General features: G+C 38.9%; 1 protein-coding gene across 4 annotated transcripts in view; it reads left to right on the plus strand.

Moving 5' to 3' along the window:
• Positions 1 to 12,015, plus strand: part of efemp1 (EGF containing fibulin extracellular matrix protein 1) — a 251,772-nt gene extending 239,757 nt beyond the window's left edge. For all 4 annotated transcript variants that reach the window (XM_039737936.1, XM_039737937.1, XM_039737935.1 and 1 more), the window contains 3 exons: positions 7,469 to 7,592; positions 7,856 to 8,051; positions 8,757 to 12,015. In XM_039737936.1, coding sequence (XP_039593870.1) covers positions 7,469 to 7,592; positions 7,856 to 8,051; positions 8,757 to 8,918 — 482 coding nt within the window. In that variant the 3' untranslated portion in view covers positions 8,919 to 12,015. The remainder of the gene's footprint in view (positions 1 to 7,468; positions 7,593 to 7,855; positions 8,052 to 8,756) is intronic.
• The last annotated feature ends 7,435 nt before the right edge of the window (positions 12,016 to 19,450 follow it).

The raw sequence follows: 19,450 nt of genomic DNA on the forward strand, positions 1-19,450 counted from the left end.
ATATTTTAGGCTACAGAGCTAAAATATTGACTTTAGCTGCATTATCCTCAAGGCAATACCCAGAACTGTCCCCGTAAAATCAGTTCTTTCAGCATCAGTTTGAATTATAGATAACATTGAAATAGTCACCCTACCCTGATTAGGTTTTGATCTTCTTCCCCTTCTTTTGGCTGCTCCCGTTAGGGTTTGCCACAGCAGATCATCTTGTTCCATATCTTTCTGTTCTCTGCCTCTTGTTCTGTTACACCACATCCAACTTGGGCTGACCCTCTAATGTACTCATTTCTAATTCTATACATCCTTGTCACACCCAATGCAAACCTTAGCATCTTTAATTCTGCCACCTCCAACTCTGTCTCCTGCTTTCTGGTCAGTGGCACCGTCTCCAACCCATATAACATAGCTGGTCTCACTACCGTCCTGTAGACCTTCCCTTTCACTTTTGCTGATACCTGTCTGTCACAAATTACTCCTGACACTCTTCTCCACCCATTTCACTCTGCCTGCTCTCTCTTTTTCACCTCTCTTCCACAATCCCCATTACTCATTACTGTTGATCCCAAGTATTTCAACTCATCCACCTTTCCCAACTCTACTCCCTGCATCCTCACCATTCCATGGACCTCCCTTTCATTTACACACATGTATTTTGTCTTGTTTTTACTGACCTTCATTCCTCTCCTCTCTAGAGCATATCTCCACCTCTCCAGGGTCTCCTCAACCTGCTCCCTGCCATCGCTACAGATCACAATGTCATCAGCAAACATCATAGTCCACAGGGACTCCTGTCTAATCTCGTCTGTCAACCTGTCCATCACCATTGCAAATAAGAAAGGGCTCAAGCCGATCCCTGATGTAATCCCACCTCCACGTTGAATGCATCCGTCGCTCATACCGCAGACCTCACCACTGTCACACTTCTCTCGTACATATCCTGTACAACTTTTACGTACTTCTCTGCCACTTCCGACTTCCTCATACAATACCATACCTCCTCTCGAGCACCCTGTCATATGCTTTCTCCAGGTCCATAAATATGCAATGCAACTCCTTTTGGCCTCCATCAACATCATCAGAGCAAACATTGCATCTGTGGTGCTCTTTCTTGGCATGAAACCATACTGCTGCTCACTAATAATCACCTCACTTCTTAACCTAGCTTCCACTACTCTTTCCCATAACTTCATGCTGTGGCTTATTAATTTTTTTCCCCTGTAGTTACTGCAGTCCTGCACATCCCCCTTATTCTTAAATATTGGCACCAGTACAGTTCTTCTCCACTCCTCATGCATCCTCTCACTTTCCAAGATTCCATTAAACAATCTGGTTAAAGACTCCACTGCCATCTCTCCTAAACACCTCCATGCTTCCATAGGTATGTCATCTGGACCAATGGCCTTTCAATTTTTCATCCTCTTCATAGCAGTCCTTAATTCTTCCTTACTAATCCGTTGCACTTCCTGACTCAGTATCTCCACATCATCCAACCTCTTCTCTCTCTTGTTCTCTTCGTTCATCAGCCTCTCAAAGTGCTCTTTCCATCTGCTCAACACACTTTCTCGCTTGTGAGTAAGTTTCCTTCTTTATCTTTTATCACCTTGACCTGCTGCACATCTTTCCCAGCTTGGTCCCTCTGTCTAGCCAATCAGTACAGGTCATTTTCTCCCTCCTTAGTGTCCAACCTCTCATACAACTCATCATACTCCTTTTCTTTAGCCTTCGCCACCTCTCTCTTCACCTTGTGCCTTATCTCTTTGTACACTTGTCTACTTTCTGCATCTCTCTAACTATCCCACTTCTTCTTTGCCATCCTTTTCCTCTGTATACTCTCCTGTATTTCCTCATTCCACCACCAGGTTTCCTTTTCCTCCTTCCTCTTTCCAGATGTCACACCAAGCACCCTTGTTGCTGTCACCCTTACTACATCTGCTGTAGATTCCCAGTTGTCTGGTAACTCTTCACTGCCACCCAGTGCCTGTCTTACCTTCTCCCTAAATTCAACCTTGCAGTCTTCCATTTTCAACTTCCACCATTTGATCCTTGGCTCTGCCCTCACTCTTTTCCTCTTCTTGATCTCCAACGTCATCCTACAGACCACCATCATCTTCTTAAAATACGTATTCACCACACCCTTGACCATCCTTTTGGCAAAATCCACCATCCTCTGACCTTTTTCATTCCTTTCCTTGACACCATACCTACCCATCACCTTCTTGTCTCCTCTGTTCCCTTCACCAACATGTCCATTGAAATCTGCTCCAATCACCACTTTCTGTCTCTTAGGTACACAGTTCATCACTTCATCCAACTCACTCCAAAAATCTTCTTTCTCACCCATTGCACACCCAACTTGCGGGGCATGTACACTAACAACATTCATCATCACACCTCCAATTTCCAGCTTCATAATCATTGCTCTGTCTGACACTCTTTTCACATCCAAAACACTCTTGACATACTGTTCCTTCAGAATAACCCCTACTCCATTTCTTCTCCCATCCATACCATGATAGAACAATTTGAATCCACATCTGATCCACCTGGCCTTACTCCCCTTCCATTTAGGCTTTTGCACACACAATATATCAACCTTCCTTCTCTCCATCATATCGGCTAACTCTCTCCCGTTACCAGTGCCCACATTCAAAGTTCCTACTCTCAGTTCCATTCTCTTTGCTTTCCTCCTTTCCTCCTGCCACCGGACACGTCTTCCCCCTCTTCTTCTCCTTTTTCTTCTTCGACCAACAGTAGCCCAATTTCAGCCAGCACCCTGTTGACTAACAGTACTGGTGGCGTTCATTGTTAACTCGGGGCTCGACCGATCCGGTATGGAAATTTGTATTGTTGTCCGCATATTGATTTTGCAAATTTTTACACCGGATGCCCTTCCTGATGTAACCCTCCCCATTTATCCTGGCTTGGGAGTGGCACAAAGAAACACACTGGTTTGTTGATATAGCTTGTATATTTGGTGTTACCTTTCAACTCTGTAATCGCAAGGGGTTCAGAAAATGGAGTGATACTATACATGAACTAGGACTTTTTAGTAGTAGTCTTGTTCTTGTCAACTCTATTAAAGCCAATGAGAAACTCAGTGGCTGATTAAATATTTTGGCTATCTACCCTCTCTCTACATATGTCTTTTAAGAAAAAGAACACCTTCCACTGAAACCAAAAAAGAGCTTAAAAGTTTCTCAAGAGGGACAGAGTATATGAGTGAAATTATTTTGTTATGAATCCTATTTTACAATATCAAAATACAATTTAAGAGTTAAAAGTAAATGTGAAAAAACTGACATTCAGCAATGCCAACAACTACTGAATGACTAGATAAGATAAGAGTGAACCCTGGGAACAAATCCAATTATTATCTGCATTCATATATATGCACAGTGCATGCCACTAAAAAGATGACCCCATTTCGAAACAAATGCCAGGTTATTCATGTAACAAATGCCAGAAGATCAATGATTGCCTTTGTAACTGTGTTGACTAATTGGAAATTCTGAACATTTAAGCAGAGAAAGTTGACAGAATTTCCACTGATGAGCACTTGTGTTTGAAGTTAAACTAACAAAGCATCTGATAGACAAAACTGAATGACTCAAGCAGGTAGTGAGGGAGTACAAGACGTGGTGAGTGAATTACTTTGTTCAAGATGACTCACATTTTCATACATGGAAGAGCAATCTTCTGCATATTCGAAGAGTCAAGTTACATAGAACTTGAATGGACCTGATTAATGACCTCAGTAATGGAGGTCCGCTACAAATAGCTTTGGCAGAAAATGCTCCATGCCTCGAGTAGTGACATCTCCAGAACTCTGTGGACATGGAGGGTTGCAACTGTTTTGATGGGAAAAGTAAAGGTGAGTGTAGGATTACTTTGAGGAGGCTTTGGAGAGCACATTTTAAAGTGGTCTCAATCAGCCTCTGATGAATTGTTGTCTCAATATAGGTATATAAGGTATCACTGAAGCTGTTCTGAACAAGTAAGAGGAAATGCTAACTTTGACTTGGTAAATAGTCAAAAGATGAAAGTAATATATGGAAACCTGGTACCAGGTAGGTAAACAATGTTATTCCTTGGCTGTCATTTATGTTTGCATTTGATCCTCATCCTTACATTCTGGATTTGTGTTGATGCATTGCCAAAAACTTCAGCTTTCTTTTTCTGTTAATATAGAAAATAGTAAGAAGTTATGTTAAAAATGACCATACATAGGATCTATGGTATCAAGGAATTAAAGATGATCTCTTATTGTCCTTGGAGAGAAAAGTATACAGCAGGATCTGAGTGGTTATTACTTATTTTGGTAGGAGGGATGCCCCATCATAAAAGTAAATTATGAGAACATGTTGGTGCTTGATAATGTATATAAAGCATATACTGTATAAAGTAACATTTTCTTTTAAAAATCCAAAATAGTTCTGTTGAAAAACTAAAACAGTAGATTTGCCGGAATACAGTATTTTTTAGTGTTTTTTTATAGGTAGCAGTTTTCAAAGTTTGTACTTCATTGGCACTGTTTGTCTGTATTCTTCATGTCTCTCACATTTTTTGTAATGATAATAATTAATTTCTCAATTCAACAAAAATGCTTTCTCACATTGCTACTGTGGATGCTGAAGTCGGAAAAAAAAACGGGAGACAAAAACACCAATTTAAAATAAAAAGCAATTTCTTTATTCATGGTGAGGGGAGGCAGCAGACCCTGACAGCTTGGTTTGTTACAAGCAGCCTACTCAAAAAATGGCAGCTAGCTCAGTTTTATACTACTGTAGTTTGTTTACTAAACAAAAAGAGGAAGCATGTCAGTTCAATTTGAGGTCACGCAGAGTTTGCAAGTACCTTAAGATGACACATTAAATCAGTATGTGCAGAAGTACATGGTAGTCAGCATGCCCAAAGTCCCAGGTTCCCCATCCAAATTAGGCTTTGCAATTCAGCTATGGCTAGTTTTACAGAGACAGCACTTTGCAAAACATGTACTTCCCTATCCTTCTGCACCATCAGGGCTACAGCAGTTCAACGGCTATGTGGCAGTTACAATTTAAGAATCTTTTCTCAGCTTATAAAAGGATTAATGGTATACTGTCGGTTAATGCACAGCACATTCTTATTATAGCTTACATTTCAGTTAATAATGTTTTTTCTTTCTCACTACTTCAAACACAAACGGCACTCTTATTATAACCCAGAGATATCACTAGCATGAGTATAGAGTTGAAGAGGTCTATCCATAAATTATTGTTTTGACTATAAATTTTAGTTTTTTATGCTGTGTATTACTTCTTAAAAGATATATTTGAAATGCCTTGGTATAGTTTGTGATAATTAGCTTTGTTACGGCAGCTTGTCTTATTCTAATTAGGTTTTCAAAAATAAGCAAAGGTCAAACCTTTAGTTTAAAAGGCCTCGAAGCATGAAGAAATTGTTACAATTAATCAGGAAAAAGTTCTTAACACTTGTTTTTAAAAGAATCATGTGATACAAAATATAGTATTGCCTAATGCTATTAAAATATATTTAAAACATCTACTGTCTGTTTGCCTGAAACTGCTCATCAATGTTCTGTCATCATTTTTATACTTTGTTATTGGTGAGACTATTAATTAAACCAACTACAGCCAGTAACATTCACAGATTCTGTGTCAAAGTCTGAAATGAATGTAAAATGAAAATGAAATTTTCTCATAACGTCATGGCTCATCAATTTTATCTCCCTGTAGTTACTACAGTTCTGCACGTCCCTCTTATTCTTAAAAATTGGTATCAGTACACATCTCTACTCCTCGGGCATCCTCTGATTCTGTTAAACAATCTGGTTAAAAACTCCACTGTCATCTTTCCTAAACACCTCCATGCTTCCATAGGTATGTCATCTGGACCAACGGCCTTTCCATTTTTCATCCTCTTCATAGCTGTCCTTACTTCTTCCTTGCTAATCCGTTGCACTTCCTCATTCAGTATCTGCACATCATCCAACCTCTTCTCTCTCTTGTTCTCTTCATTCATCAGCCTCTCAAAGTACTCTTTCCATCTACTCAACACACCCTCCTCACTTGTGAGTACATTTCCATCTTTATCCTTTATTACCCTAACCTGCTGCACATCTTTCTCAGCTTGGTCCCTCTGTCTAGCCAATCAGTGCAGGTCCTTTTCACCCTCCTTAGTGTCCAGCCTGTCATACAACTCATCATACGCCTTTTCTTTAGCCTTTACCACCTCTCTCTTCACCTTATCAACTTCTACTTTTGTCTACTTTCTGCATCCATTATCCCTCCTCCACCAGACTTTACAGTGAGCGCTATGCAGTACAGCAGGTAGTGGCCTCCTGCATCCAGTAAATCAAAATTCATTCATCAGACTGCCAGATATTTGAAGTGTGGTACATCACTTAAGAGTAAATGTTTCCACTGCTCCAGAGTCCAGTGGTGGCATGCTTTAAACCACTCCAGCTGACAATCAGCATTGCAAATTGTGAGCTTAGACTTGTGTGTAGTTGCTTGACCCTGAAAGTTTTCATGAAGCACTCGGCACACAAGTCTGCCAGAGCCAGTTTGGAACTCAGTTATGAGTAATGCAACAAAGTATAGGTGATTTTTACATGCTATGCACTTCAGCATTTGGCGGCCCTTGGTGACTTTGCATGGTCTACTACTTTTTTATGACAGAAATGTTTTTGTTCTTAGATGTTTCTACTTCACAATAATAGCAGCACTTGCAGTTGACTGGGGTAGATCTAGCACAGCAGAAACTTTACATATTGACTTATGGAAAAGGGGGCATCCTACAGGACTATATTTAAAGTCACAAAGCTCTTGAGTACAATCCAGTGCCACTGCCAGTGTTTGGCAATGGAGATTGCAATACCATGTGCTTGATTTTATGCACCTGTTAACAATCTGTGCAGCTGAAACACTGGAACACAATACTTTGGAGGATGTCCACATACGTTTGGCCATAAATTGTGCAAATGCATATAATATAAGAGATGTTAAGACAAAAAAAAAACAAGATGATTTTATAGAATGATTTGGAGTTTCACTGAAAGCATCATCATTGGGCAAGCTGATGATGTTGTACTGACCCCCCATTTATGCAAAGTGTTATTGCAAATTTGTCAATTAAGATGGCAAAAAGGAGATAGATGAAGTGGTATTCACTTGGTTTGGTTTTAAATTGCAGAGGGCAATTGTTTGGAATCAGTCTGAATGACCAAATATCTCATCAACTTTTCTTTGAAACTAAACCTTTACTGGATTAACGCAATAAAACATCTGCAATTAAATGATTAGTCAATTGAAATGCTGCATGTATAAAATGAAAAAAAGATTAATATTATCATAATATTAGTGACAATATATTCTTTATAACAAAGCATATGTGGATAATGATGATCACTTGGTTTAGACATCAGGTCATTAATAAATAGTTAATTTTGTTTTCTTTTTTTTATGTGCAGATATAAATGAGTGTGAAACAGGAAATGTCTGTGTAGAGGATGAAATGTGTTGGAACTATTATGGTGGTCATCGGTGTTATCCAAGGAACCGCTGTGAGGAACCATATATTCGTACAGCAGAAAAGTAAGGATAAGTACAATTCTTAACTTGACTCTTGGATCGTTAAACTTAACAGTTATATGTATGGTGACCAGAGTATTCACAATTAAAGTTTTATACACATGTAAGGAATACATTAAATGAAGTAATACATAACTGTACTATAGTACAGTAGTATGCTTTCACCTCTGTTCATACAGTAGCTAATTAAAGTCTATGTGTTCTTGTTTATTTTGTGTATAAGCTCAGAGCCAGTAATATTACCTTTTTTATTTCCTTTTATACAGCCGCTGTGTCTGTCCCTCAGGAAATATGCTCTGCAGGGGTCTGGCACATTCGATTGTCTATAAATATATGAGCATTCCCTTAGACAGAGCAATACCAGCAGACATTTTTCAGATTCAGGCAACCAATATCTATGCAAATACTATCAACACCTTTCGGATAAAATCTGGAAATGAAGGGGGAGAGTTCTTTCTCAGGGTAAGATATAACTAGATGATCCAATCAAACTAGACTATAGTATTTCCCTCAAAATCATATTTTTTTAATTTGAGGCAAGAGGGCTCCCCGAGCCTAAATTAAATAAGTGATTTTAGTAAATGGATGGATACTTTAAACTGTTTCAGTTATCCTTATCAATAAAGCAAGAAAACAGTCCTTTTCCAGAAAAATAACAGATCGAAAAACTGCTTATCTTTTCTGTTGGAACTTCTAAATCAAGAATAAATAACATCAGTGGCTTCTGGAAGGTTCTGCACCCAACCCAATAGTTGGTCAATATGTTGAAGTCATTAAAAAGCGCCTTGCTGAAGAGGTTCAATTTAGCATAACTGGTTTTCCTTATATTTTAGAACCTGGGCAGATAATTTCATCCATCTATGCCTGTTTTGTAATTTGTCATTTTTATATACAGTGTATATTTTATGTAATTGTTCAGAAGCTGAATACAGGATTTAAATCTGACATACAGCAAAACTATTACACTATATTTCTAATTCATAGTAAAAGTGTCTTGATTTTTTGATGAATTTTTGAAAAAGTAACATTGTTTAGTTAGGTATTAACTTTAATCAATCAGTTTGTCACTGACTGTGTCCCTGAGGCAGTAAGAGCCAACAGCATGTGTTCATCTATTTCAGAAATATTTAATTTGAAATGAACATTTGTGTTTTCTGTGTCTTTTAGCAATCCAGCAATGTCAATGCCATGCTTGTTTTGGTCAAACCTGTGACTGGACCGAGGGAGTACATCGTTGATCTTGAGATGATCACATCCAACACTCTTCTCAACTATCGGTCGAGTTCCTTGTTAAGGCTGACAATAATTGTGGGACCATATCCATTTTAATCACAATGTCACAAAACCAAAAAACACAGTAACACTAACAAGTATTCAAGACTTTGTGGTTTTTATATTGGTATTACTTTATTTTTAGGGGCAACTAAGAAACATGCTGATATACAGTAGTCATTATTTCAGATATTACAGCTCCTGATTTACTTTATCTGGAAATCTGAGACATGTCCAATTAACAAATGATGTTATTGTAATTTTATGTTGGAAGGTATGTTGATTGTGACATTTGTAATCAGTAGTTGTAGCTGCTGCTTCCTCTAGGCAATGCATAACTGGATCATGGTATAGATCCATCAGCCTGTATACAAAATAGCAATAATTTTATAGAGATTTTTTAAAAGTTACTTACAAGCAACTATGTCATCTTAATATCTATTTTAATGTACATTTCTGTGTACATAATGAAGTAGACAATTCTTCCAGATTGGTGTCTAACTGCTTTTAAAATCATTGACTTGTGATTTATGTATAAATTCTTGTGCATTTCCTGTTTGCATAACGGAATTTACCATGCTGATGGAAAGAAAATGCTTTGTTATTATTAGAGCTTGTTTTGAACCAGAGCTATAACTACAGCTTTGAAGCAGAGCGTAACATGTAAGGCTAAATAAATGTCAAATGTTGGTGTTAGTGTTACCAACTCTATCTCTTATCTTAAAATTGCACAAAATTAACAAATGATATCAGGAACTAAGGTATTAGTTTTAAGAAATGATTCATCTGTTCTTCAGCTGAGAAAAGGCAATTACTTACATGTTAGCGACAAAAGTTTTTCTACATGTCCATTGAAAAAGTGTACAGTAAATACTGCTTTAGCTGGCACATACAAAGTAGCCAAAGTTCTAGCTTGTCAGTTTTGTAGTATGGTGTTTTACATGACAATATCATGATATCATCTCGCCAATCTGTGACTTTCTGTCTAGGCTATTTTAATGCCATGTCACATTATTCAACTTTTCCAAGTTATTTCCATTCACAGCTTTCATTTACATAATTTTAGCAGACAGAGGAAGTTGAAGAAATGCGCCCATGAAGCCAGTCATGTAACATGCAGTCTAACTAGTTTGTGACAAAATCAAGCAGGTAGGAGTGCCTGTGTGTTCATGAGAGTTGACAACCAAAGAATGCTCATCTGGAAGGACAATGCATATAATGCAGCAACAAGGAATAAGCAACGCAGATGTTTTGGACTACACAAACAGAAGATGTCCGATGTCTTGTGTTTTTTGTACTACAACAAAATGGAAATATAGAAAAAAGGGTAGAGATTGCAGTTGAACTCACCGTAGCTGTTGATCCTTCATACAGCATTGGCTACATCAGACAGTACATTATTAGCTGTCAGAAAATAGATTGAGCACGACTGTGCTAGAAGGTCAGCACACAGTCGGTAAATGTGACGTGGGCAGTGATTTTCAGTCGTTTAAACTGACATGGCCCAGTGACAAGTCATGACATATCCTATGACTAGAAGCCATGTAATGTGACATTGGCTTTACTTGCTGATGGCCCCGCTAACTTTGGTGCCTGTGTTTTCACTTGGGAAGTGTTCAGATCGCCCAGGCACTGACATCCTGGGTGTAAATTCTGTGTCCAATCTGTATGTCTATAGAATGTGCACATTCTTGTCATGTGCCGTTGTTTTTCTCCCGATATTTCAGTTTTCCACCCACATCAGAAAAAATTTTGCCCGTTAAAGATCAAAAATTTCATCCATGTGAGTGTGTGTATAGGCCCTGCAATAGGGTCCTGCCACACCCAGGGCTGGTTCCTACTTTGCACCCAGTGTTGCCAGGATGGGTTTCTGTGGATTTAAGAATGCTATGCTACTTCGGATAGTATCTTTTTCTTTTTAGCCCACCAAACCACATGGATATCACATTGTAATAGGTTCCAAAGTTTATAGACTTGTACCAGCCTTCTCTTGAAGGTGTTGTTTATTGTATTTGCTACTGTACTTTCTATAATCTTAATGTCTGTCCATATGTAACAGAGTTAAGAAAATAATTTGAAATCTGGTTAGACTTCTTAAATTTCAAGTTTTGAAGCCAAATATCTTCATAAAAACAATGTACTGTTTTAACATGCGATTTTATGCTCTCCGATTCTCGATCTGTTAGTGTGTGAAAAGCTCAGCTTTTGTCATCTTCATTAGCAAATGTCCTGTTGATTCATGAAAGGCAGGCCATTTAGGAATGCATGAAGTGTTTCAAAGTATTTTTTGCTGCATGCCAAGGAATGCAGAAAATTGGAAAAATGTTGAACAGTTGAGCCAACATGCACCTTTACATTTATTATACACAAGCTTTGCTAAGAATTGTTTATATAAGATAAAGTAATGATATAATAAAATGTATCAGGTTTCAAGACTGAAGTCATACCTATCAAGTACAGTATCTTGTAACTCTTTAATGCTATGTAAAATCCACACAGAAGGCTTAGGTATTTTCTGCAGCAAACACTTGATACTTTTACAGGGGTAGCATTTAAGTGATAAGAACTGCTTGGTATTTGCTTTGGATTAAAAAGGAATGCGGATTCACATTCATAAGTTTGTGGGTTTTGGCAATTAGCTGCATTCTATTCATTTCAAAGCACTGAGCCCCATGCCTTTGCTTAATTGGAATCGTTTAAACACAGTGGCTCATTATACAGTATATTTTGGTAAAGCTGTTGCAACTTGTGCTTTTCTGTCACAAATAAAAACGAGAGAGTCAAACACATGTAAGGAAAGAAGGAATTAACTTTTACTTGGGTCCTGTCCATGGTGTAACCCCTTGTTTCACAAAGTGTTGACTATGAAAAGGCTGACATGTGGATGGAAAAAGAATCTTCTTGAAAATCTAAAAACGCCACGTTTTCGGAATTAAGTATTTGCTGAATATTTTACAATAGTCTGTCCTTTTCTTGCAATAGGGAGTTTTTTCCAAAGGTGCCTTATGTGTAAATTCTGTCACCATGATTTCTTAAAACATACAACAGGCATGATAAAATCACAAAGTAATTATGTTTTGACCAGTGTAAATCTTTTTTTGTTTTGTATTTTTACATACCAAAAATTGATGCTTTCTTTTTTTTGTAAAAATACTTCTTTAATGTGTATTGTTCATTAATTTGGTTGAAAGTTTTGCAATTTATATAATAATATTTAAATTTTTTTCTGTATTCTTGTCTTAAATTTTCAAGCTTTTTCCCTTGATGTACAGTGTTATTTTATAATTAAATGTAAATCTTATTATAGTCTCTCTGTGATTCATTTACATTTAGAAGTGGCTACAATTAATGTGTTAATGGTTAATGCCAGATGGTATTATGGGTAAGATCACTTTCTATCTAAATACTGCATTTCTTTGAAAGGTAGGCACTTCTGATGAGGTGAGACAAAAATTACAAGTAGAGAAGAGAAGTGCATACCTTGTCATCCACACTAATGCATGATCACTTCTGCCAAAGAGATCAACCAAAATATAAGAAAAAAATGGTAGGTCTGAAAGTCATAAAAATACAGTGTACTGTAATGTGTAGGGTATTGTAACATCATTAGTTTTATGAGTAGGCTGTCCTCATCTTGCAGTTTTCTGGCCAGTTGTCTAATAACAGTTTTATACCTCATTTACACAACTGATTAAGGTGCCATTTATGGGTCTTTTAATATCCCATCAATTTTTCAAACCCAAGATTCCAGCAATCATAGGAAGCACTTCAGGAACAACCCCTAGAAAGAGAATCAGTCCATCGCACGTTGATCACACTTACACACATGGGGACCAATTTATCACCCCCATCCTATCTAGCCTGCATGCCTTTGGACAGTGGGAGGGTATTTCCAGGTCCTTTTAGTTAATAATTCCCTGAGTTCCTAAATTTTGTGTTTCTCTCGTCTTCTGTTTTATTTAACCTTTATATACTTTTTTGTTTACTGATAACTGTATTGTTTTACAGTGTGTTGAAAACATTTGTTCCATTGTTTGTTTAATTTTTTTGTTTGTGATCTCTAAATGTTTTAAAGGAGAGTATACCAAAGAAGATGATTAAGACAATTGCCTCTTTTGAACGTTTTGATGAAGCAGTTACATAAACTTGAATACAAAAATCTAAAAAATAAATACATCTGAGGTATAGAAGGTCAAAACCAGAATCTTAACACTATGCATTTTCCATGTTATTTTTCTCAAGTACTGTTTGTGTGCTCCTATGTGACTGTTTTGCCTTTTCCTTTAATCTCTGTGGTACTTTGTTTGCTCTTTAGGAACTGATTTATTTCTGACAAGTACTTACATCTCACCATGCAGGAAAGGTGAATGATACATATTCTTGTGGATTTGCCCATGAGGCCTGTATAATTAGTTCCATTTTTCTCAAGCTAGGATTAGTGTCTGTTACAGATATTAAACACTGCCATGTCAATGTGTTTTGCATTAATATTTTATGGAATTTCCTAAACTCTTTTGAGCAGAGTACGTGCCTGTTTTGCTTTACATGAGCAATTCAATTGTAGTCTTTGTTTTCCTCTAGAATTCTTCCTGAAAAAAGTAATAATACATTTATGCCACAGTGCCATTTTGTTTGGTCATGGGGCCCATTTTGAGATACCTGCTTTAACAGTTGCTATGGTGGTCTACCTATGGAGCTCCAGGAGTATGCAATGCATAACCATGTAAAGATTGGTATGTGCATTTTAAACCACCTGAGATTGGATAACTTTAGCATTAATCTCTTGATTGTTATTTTCTCCTGGTTTAAGAACTTACTTATTTGGTCCTAAGTACTAAGATTATTAATTAATGTTTTGACTTTTTCTAATGACTATGGCTCGTATTATTAACTTTGTTTCATCTCCCAATCCTTTTTATTCAGATTTCTTATCATCTCTTCCTGAGCCAGCACAGCATGTTGCCGAAAATTTTAATTTACAAAACTCGATTTCTCCTTGTTTTGTGTGTTCTGGCCCATCTTTATCCTATGCTAAAGTTGTCTTGCTTTGGCCACATGTGGACATTTCTGTTATAAAATAAAGTTCAGCTGGCAGCTTCTGGTGGATGTATATTGCCAAAGATCATGTTCTTTGGCCCAAGGTTTTCAGCTTGAGCTTGTAATGATGGGTGTTATATAGTGCTAATTTTACCAATGGCTAAAGATTATCTCCTGCATATTAAAAATATGTAGTTTATAGCATTTGTAATTTATAAACTCAAGTATCATTCTACCATTGAATTTTGAAAGCTACGTACATGTTTCTAGTTCTATTCTAGCGTAGTCAAAATGACCATTCCCAGTCATTAACCATAGTCAAGAGTTAAACTCCAGAGGTCAATCATGGCTGGGCATCTTTCAAAGATAACCCAAGGTCTGGCTGACAGAAGAAGATGTTGTCACTATCAATACGATACCCAGTATCAAATTGTAATGAAGACACAGAGCTACGGTGCATGAGCTGGAATTATACTGATTAGCCAGAGGTCAATTAAATCCATTCTTTTTCAACAATAAAACATAAGCAAGGTCTTTGCCCAGTTGATTCCACAACTGAAGACACTCCACATCCAATGAACCAAGGAGAACCTCGAGCTAATGAATTTGGACTGGGAAATTTAAGGAGTGTTTCATTGCCAGTGATGAAACTTGGCCCAAACTCCAAATGAGAGTCAAAACAACTCAAGCATGATGTTTCTCTATCACCAAAAAAATTAAGGTTTCAGTGCCGACAAGATCATCTACAAATTGTTAAAATATCACTGGTTTGCTGTGTCATTAGCAGCAATCAGTAAAAAAGAGATAAAAAGTCTGTGGACTCTCCCTCTTCTTGTGCATAACAGTGCCTCCACTCACACTGCAAAAGTTGCAGAACTAAGGATGCAGAGGTGACACACCCATCCCATTCTCTAGACCTGCTCCCCGATCTAAACGACCACCTTCAAGGGATGTGCTATGCCAATGAAAAAGGCATCAGATACAAGATAAAGCATTTAATTTGTGTGACATACAAACACTTTGTGAATGTTGTAACAAGTATATTCGTGTTCACAGGGATTATGTTGTGTGGCCTGCAGAGAGCGTTCCTGCTGCCCAAACCCAACAAAAGGAGACACAGGACACAAGTTCAGCACACACATTTTTATTTCCTTTTTCCCCTTTGTCCTCGTGGGAAATGCCATCCCCTGTTTCCCACCTGTACAGCACAGTTTACTGAACAGTACACAGCACCAAAGCACACTTTTCTTCTTCCTGTTTCTTTCTCTTCCTCTCCCTGTTTGCCTCCACTCCTCCACCATCAAGCTTTGTCCACCTCCTCCTTACTTTCGCTTCTGGAGTTGAGGCGGCTGGCTCCTTTTATAGGACACCAGGAAATGCTCCAGGTGCTCGACGACCTTCTTCCAGCACCACATCTGGGTGTGGTGAAGGTGCTTCCACACAGTGCTCAATAGTACCTGAAGCACCCCCTGGTGGCGCCTATGGAACCCAACAAGGATGCACCAAACTCCAACTCCCATGGAGCCCTGTGGGAGTCTGAGGCACTGCTGCAAGCCGGGGGATCTGCCATCTATCACTCTGGGGGAGTAAAGCTCTAAATCTGTTCACTCCCCTGGGGCCTAATGCATAACGGCGTGTGTAGAATTCAATCTATAACATGGCGTAAGCACAAAGGCGGAAATGTGCTTACACATAAAAAAATCCAGAGCGTTCACCCACTTCCACGTTCCTCCGCTACATAAATCCCGCACAGCGTGAAAAGTAACACACGTGCACGCACCTTCTGTCCCGCCCCTTCTCCTCCCAGAATTACGCGTCTTTGAATATGTAAATTAATATAAATAGCACTTAAGCTCAGCGTTCTGTGAAAAGGCAATGGCAAAAGCATGTGGGGAAACAGAAGAAGTTCAGCGAATACTGAGTGGAGGCAAAGAAAAACGTACTATTTGTTGGTTTAAACAGTGGTATAAAAAACAAAAGGAAGTTGATTGAGTGACATAGAGTGTCGGAGAAACTCGAAAGCTCAAGTTCACAAAGTCACACAGTGCTTGAAATAAAAAAGAAGTCATCAGATATCAAAGTCGCTGTAAAAAGGCGACTCATAGCCCACCGTCTGAGTTTCATATAAAAGCTTATTAGGGTACAGAGAAAAAAAAAAAAATAGGCACACCGTGGGAAAAAAGCTGAGTTGTCAACTTTAATCTCGAAATTTCCACTTTAATCACTTAGTTTATTTTGTCATTAAAGTAGAACATCATAAACTTAATCTTAAAATCGTTTAATTTATTAGGTTCTCAAATCTCATCGTAACTAAAATAGCACGTTAAATGCTTTGTTTTGTATTTGATCTTCTATGTGCTCTATGTGTGTGAATCACTACGTGCTTCCGGGCTTTCTTTTCCTCCGACAGGACACAGGATCCATTACATTCATAATATTACAGCTCTCTGAATAATTAAAATACTGAAATGTATATGTAATATCATTTTCATGATGATAGGAGTTAAAGCATGTTATTAAACATTGGAACACGGTGGTGCAGTGATTTTTTATTGCAGTAGTACTTTGTCTTTCAAACGTACTAACCCCCAATTCCTGTCCTTACTTTTCTTTCTCCAAATACCCAATTGCCACACAATCAACTCTGTAATAAACATTAAGCCAGCTGTAAGCTTAGAACACAGATTCTTCAAAACTTTGAAGGAACATTGAAATATCTTCGTAGTACATGTTTAATTATTCTATCCTTCCAGTGTCACACCAGTCCCAGTAAACATACAGTGCGAGGCAGGAATAACCCATGAACAGAGCGCCAGATCCTTGCTAGTGCAGGGACATCGTGTCCTCACATGTTTAATTATTAACAATATAGATTATTTAAATGAAGTTAAAGTTTTATCTGTATAATATAATAAACCTATTTTGCTGCATTTCATCTTAAAAATGATATCGTCATCATATGTAAATATGCGCTTTATAAAGTGGCTTAAGTTGTGCAATATTATAACGGTAGTGCAGGTTTACAGTGAGGTGATTGTACTAATAAGTACAAACAGTTCTACAAGGAGCACTTGATGGACTGATTGAGTGAGTTTATAGTTCTTGGGATGACACTGTTTCTGAACCACGAGGTCTGTACAGGAAAGGTTTTGAAGCATTTGCTGTGTGAGAGCAGTTCAATAACAGCATGGCTGAGGCAGCGTATGCTTGATGCTGTTTACCGATAATTCTCTTTCCAATCAGCTGCTCCAAATGGCGCAGTGAGAGTAATATGGAAAAAGATGATCCGCTGTAGCAACCCCTTAACAGGAGCAGCTTAAAGGAGAAAAAGAAGGTGCAGTGAGAGTAACAATGCTAAAGCAGCTATGGTATTTGGAATAGTTTGGCCATTCCGTGGTCCATTATATTGTTACAGGTTAATCAGATGCATTAAACTAATAAACAATAGGCGTTTAATTTCAGTGTATTTAAAAGTCGCGTCAGGGATGTGGATCTAAAAAAGAAAGGGTAACCACACTGGAACAGTAGCACTGCTTTAACACTGGGTGCCGCCAGTCTGCAAAACCGAGCGCATTACTTGTGTACGCCAGGGTATAAGCTACTGTGGAAATGTGCGTGACTTTACGACAAGCTTAGGTTTTATACTTCGCGATTTGAAAGTGGAAACAAGCTTACGCAACATTTTGGTGCATACGCACCATTTATACATGAGGCCCTTGGTCTTTCCAGTATAAAGATGTTTCAGCCGGGTAAGGACCCTGGTCGTCCACCACAGTTGACAAATGTTTGGTTTTACAGGCATTTCTCTTAATAGGTCAGGCTCAAAATGTTTTGATTGCCCTTTGTAGACAACATCAGTGTTGGCTGTTTTAATGCTAAATAAGTGCATTATTCATTTTAAATGTGAAGACAAGCTGACCACCACCACATATGCCACCATATTTTTCTAATGTTCAGCACTCATGTAACTTAAGGCCATACCAAGTGTTATCATTTTTTTTTTTATCCATGGAATGATAACTTAGTGTGCATGTTATGATTGCAGACTTCACTTAGCTGCATAAACATTAAGTTCACATTTATCTCACCCAATGTTAACACATAAGATTGGTGGCTTTTTAAAATTATCATTTAACTTGAGACAAAAATAAAAGATGACTATAATCATTTTACACCTTACATTATAATTACTGAAACTATTTCATAAGTGGGTCGCCTGTCACTGGGCCTGAGAGTCTAACATGGTTGTCAGATTTACCGTCCCCACTGACAGTACTGGAAGAGCAAAGCCAATTCATTCTTTTTACAATACATTGGAAACAATTGGGTTTGAGATCACCAAGGAGTTTTTTGACCGAGGTGGTCAAAAAACTCCTTAGTGGCACGGCCCCGGGGTTGGATGAGATATGCCAGAGTTCCTCAAGGCTCTGGATGTTGTAGGACTGTCTTGGTTGACACGTCTCTGCAACATCGCATGGATATTGGGAACAGTGCCTCTGGATTGGCAGACCGGAGTGGTGGTCCCCCTCTTTAAAAAGGGGGATCGGAGGGTGTGTTCCAACTACAGAGGGATCACACTCTTCAGCCTCCCTGGAAAAGTCTATTCGGGGGTTCTGGAGGGGAGGGTCCATCAGATAGTCAAACCTCGGATTCAGGAGGAACAGTGTGGTTTTCATTCTGGTCGCAGAACAGTGGACCAGCTCTACACCCTTAGCAGAATCCTGGAGGGTGCATGGGAGTTTGCCCAACCAGTCTACATGTGTTTTGTGGACTTGGAAAAGGCATTCGACCATGTCCCTCGGGGAACCCTGTGGAGGGTGCTCCGGGAGTATGGGGTACCGGACCCCCTGATAAGAGCGGTTCGGTCCCTGTACAACTGGTGTCAGAGCTTGGTCCGCATTGCCGGCTTTAAGTCGAGCCCATTTCTAGTGAGAGTTGGACTCTGCCAGGGCTGCCCTGTGTCACCAATTCTGTTCATAACTTTTATGGACAGAATTTCTAGGTACAGCCAGGGTGTTGAAGGGGTCCGGTTTGGTGGACTCAGGATTGGGTCACTGCTTTTTGCAGATGATGGTGTCCTGTTTGCTTCATCAGGCCGTGATCTTCAGCTCTCTCTGGATTGGTTCGCAGCTGAGTGTGAAGCGGCTTGGATGAGAATCAGCACCTCCAAATCCGAGACCATGGTCCTCAGCCGGAAAAAGGTGGAGTGCCCTCTCAGGGTTGGGGGAGAGATCCTGCCCCAAGTGGAGGAGTTCAAGTATCTCATGGTCTTGTTCTCGAGTGAGGGAAGAATGAAGCATGAGATTGACAGGCGGATCGGTGTGGCATCCGCAGTGATGCGGGCTCTGCATCGGTCTGTCGTGGTGAAAAGCTCTCAATCTACCAGTCGATCTACGTTCCTACCCTCACCTATGGTCATGAGCTATGGGTAGTGACCGAAAGAACGAGATCGCGAATACAAGTGGCTGAAATGAGTTTCCTCCGCAGGGTGTCTGGGCTTTCCCTTAAAGATAGGGTGAAAAGCTCAGTCATCCGGGAGGGGCTCAGAGTAG

Source organism: Polypterus senegalus, chromosome 16 (genome assembly GCF_016835505.1).
Source record: "Polypterus senegalus isolate Bchr_013 chromosome 16, ASM1683550v1, whole genome shotgun sequence".
Taxonomy (NCBI): domain Eukaryota; kingdom Metazoa; phylum Chordata; class Cladistia; order Polypteriformes; family Polypteridae; genus Polypterus; species Polypterus senegalus.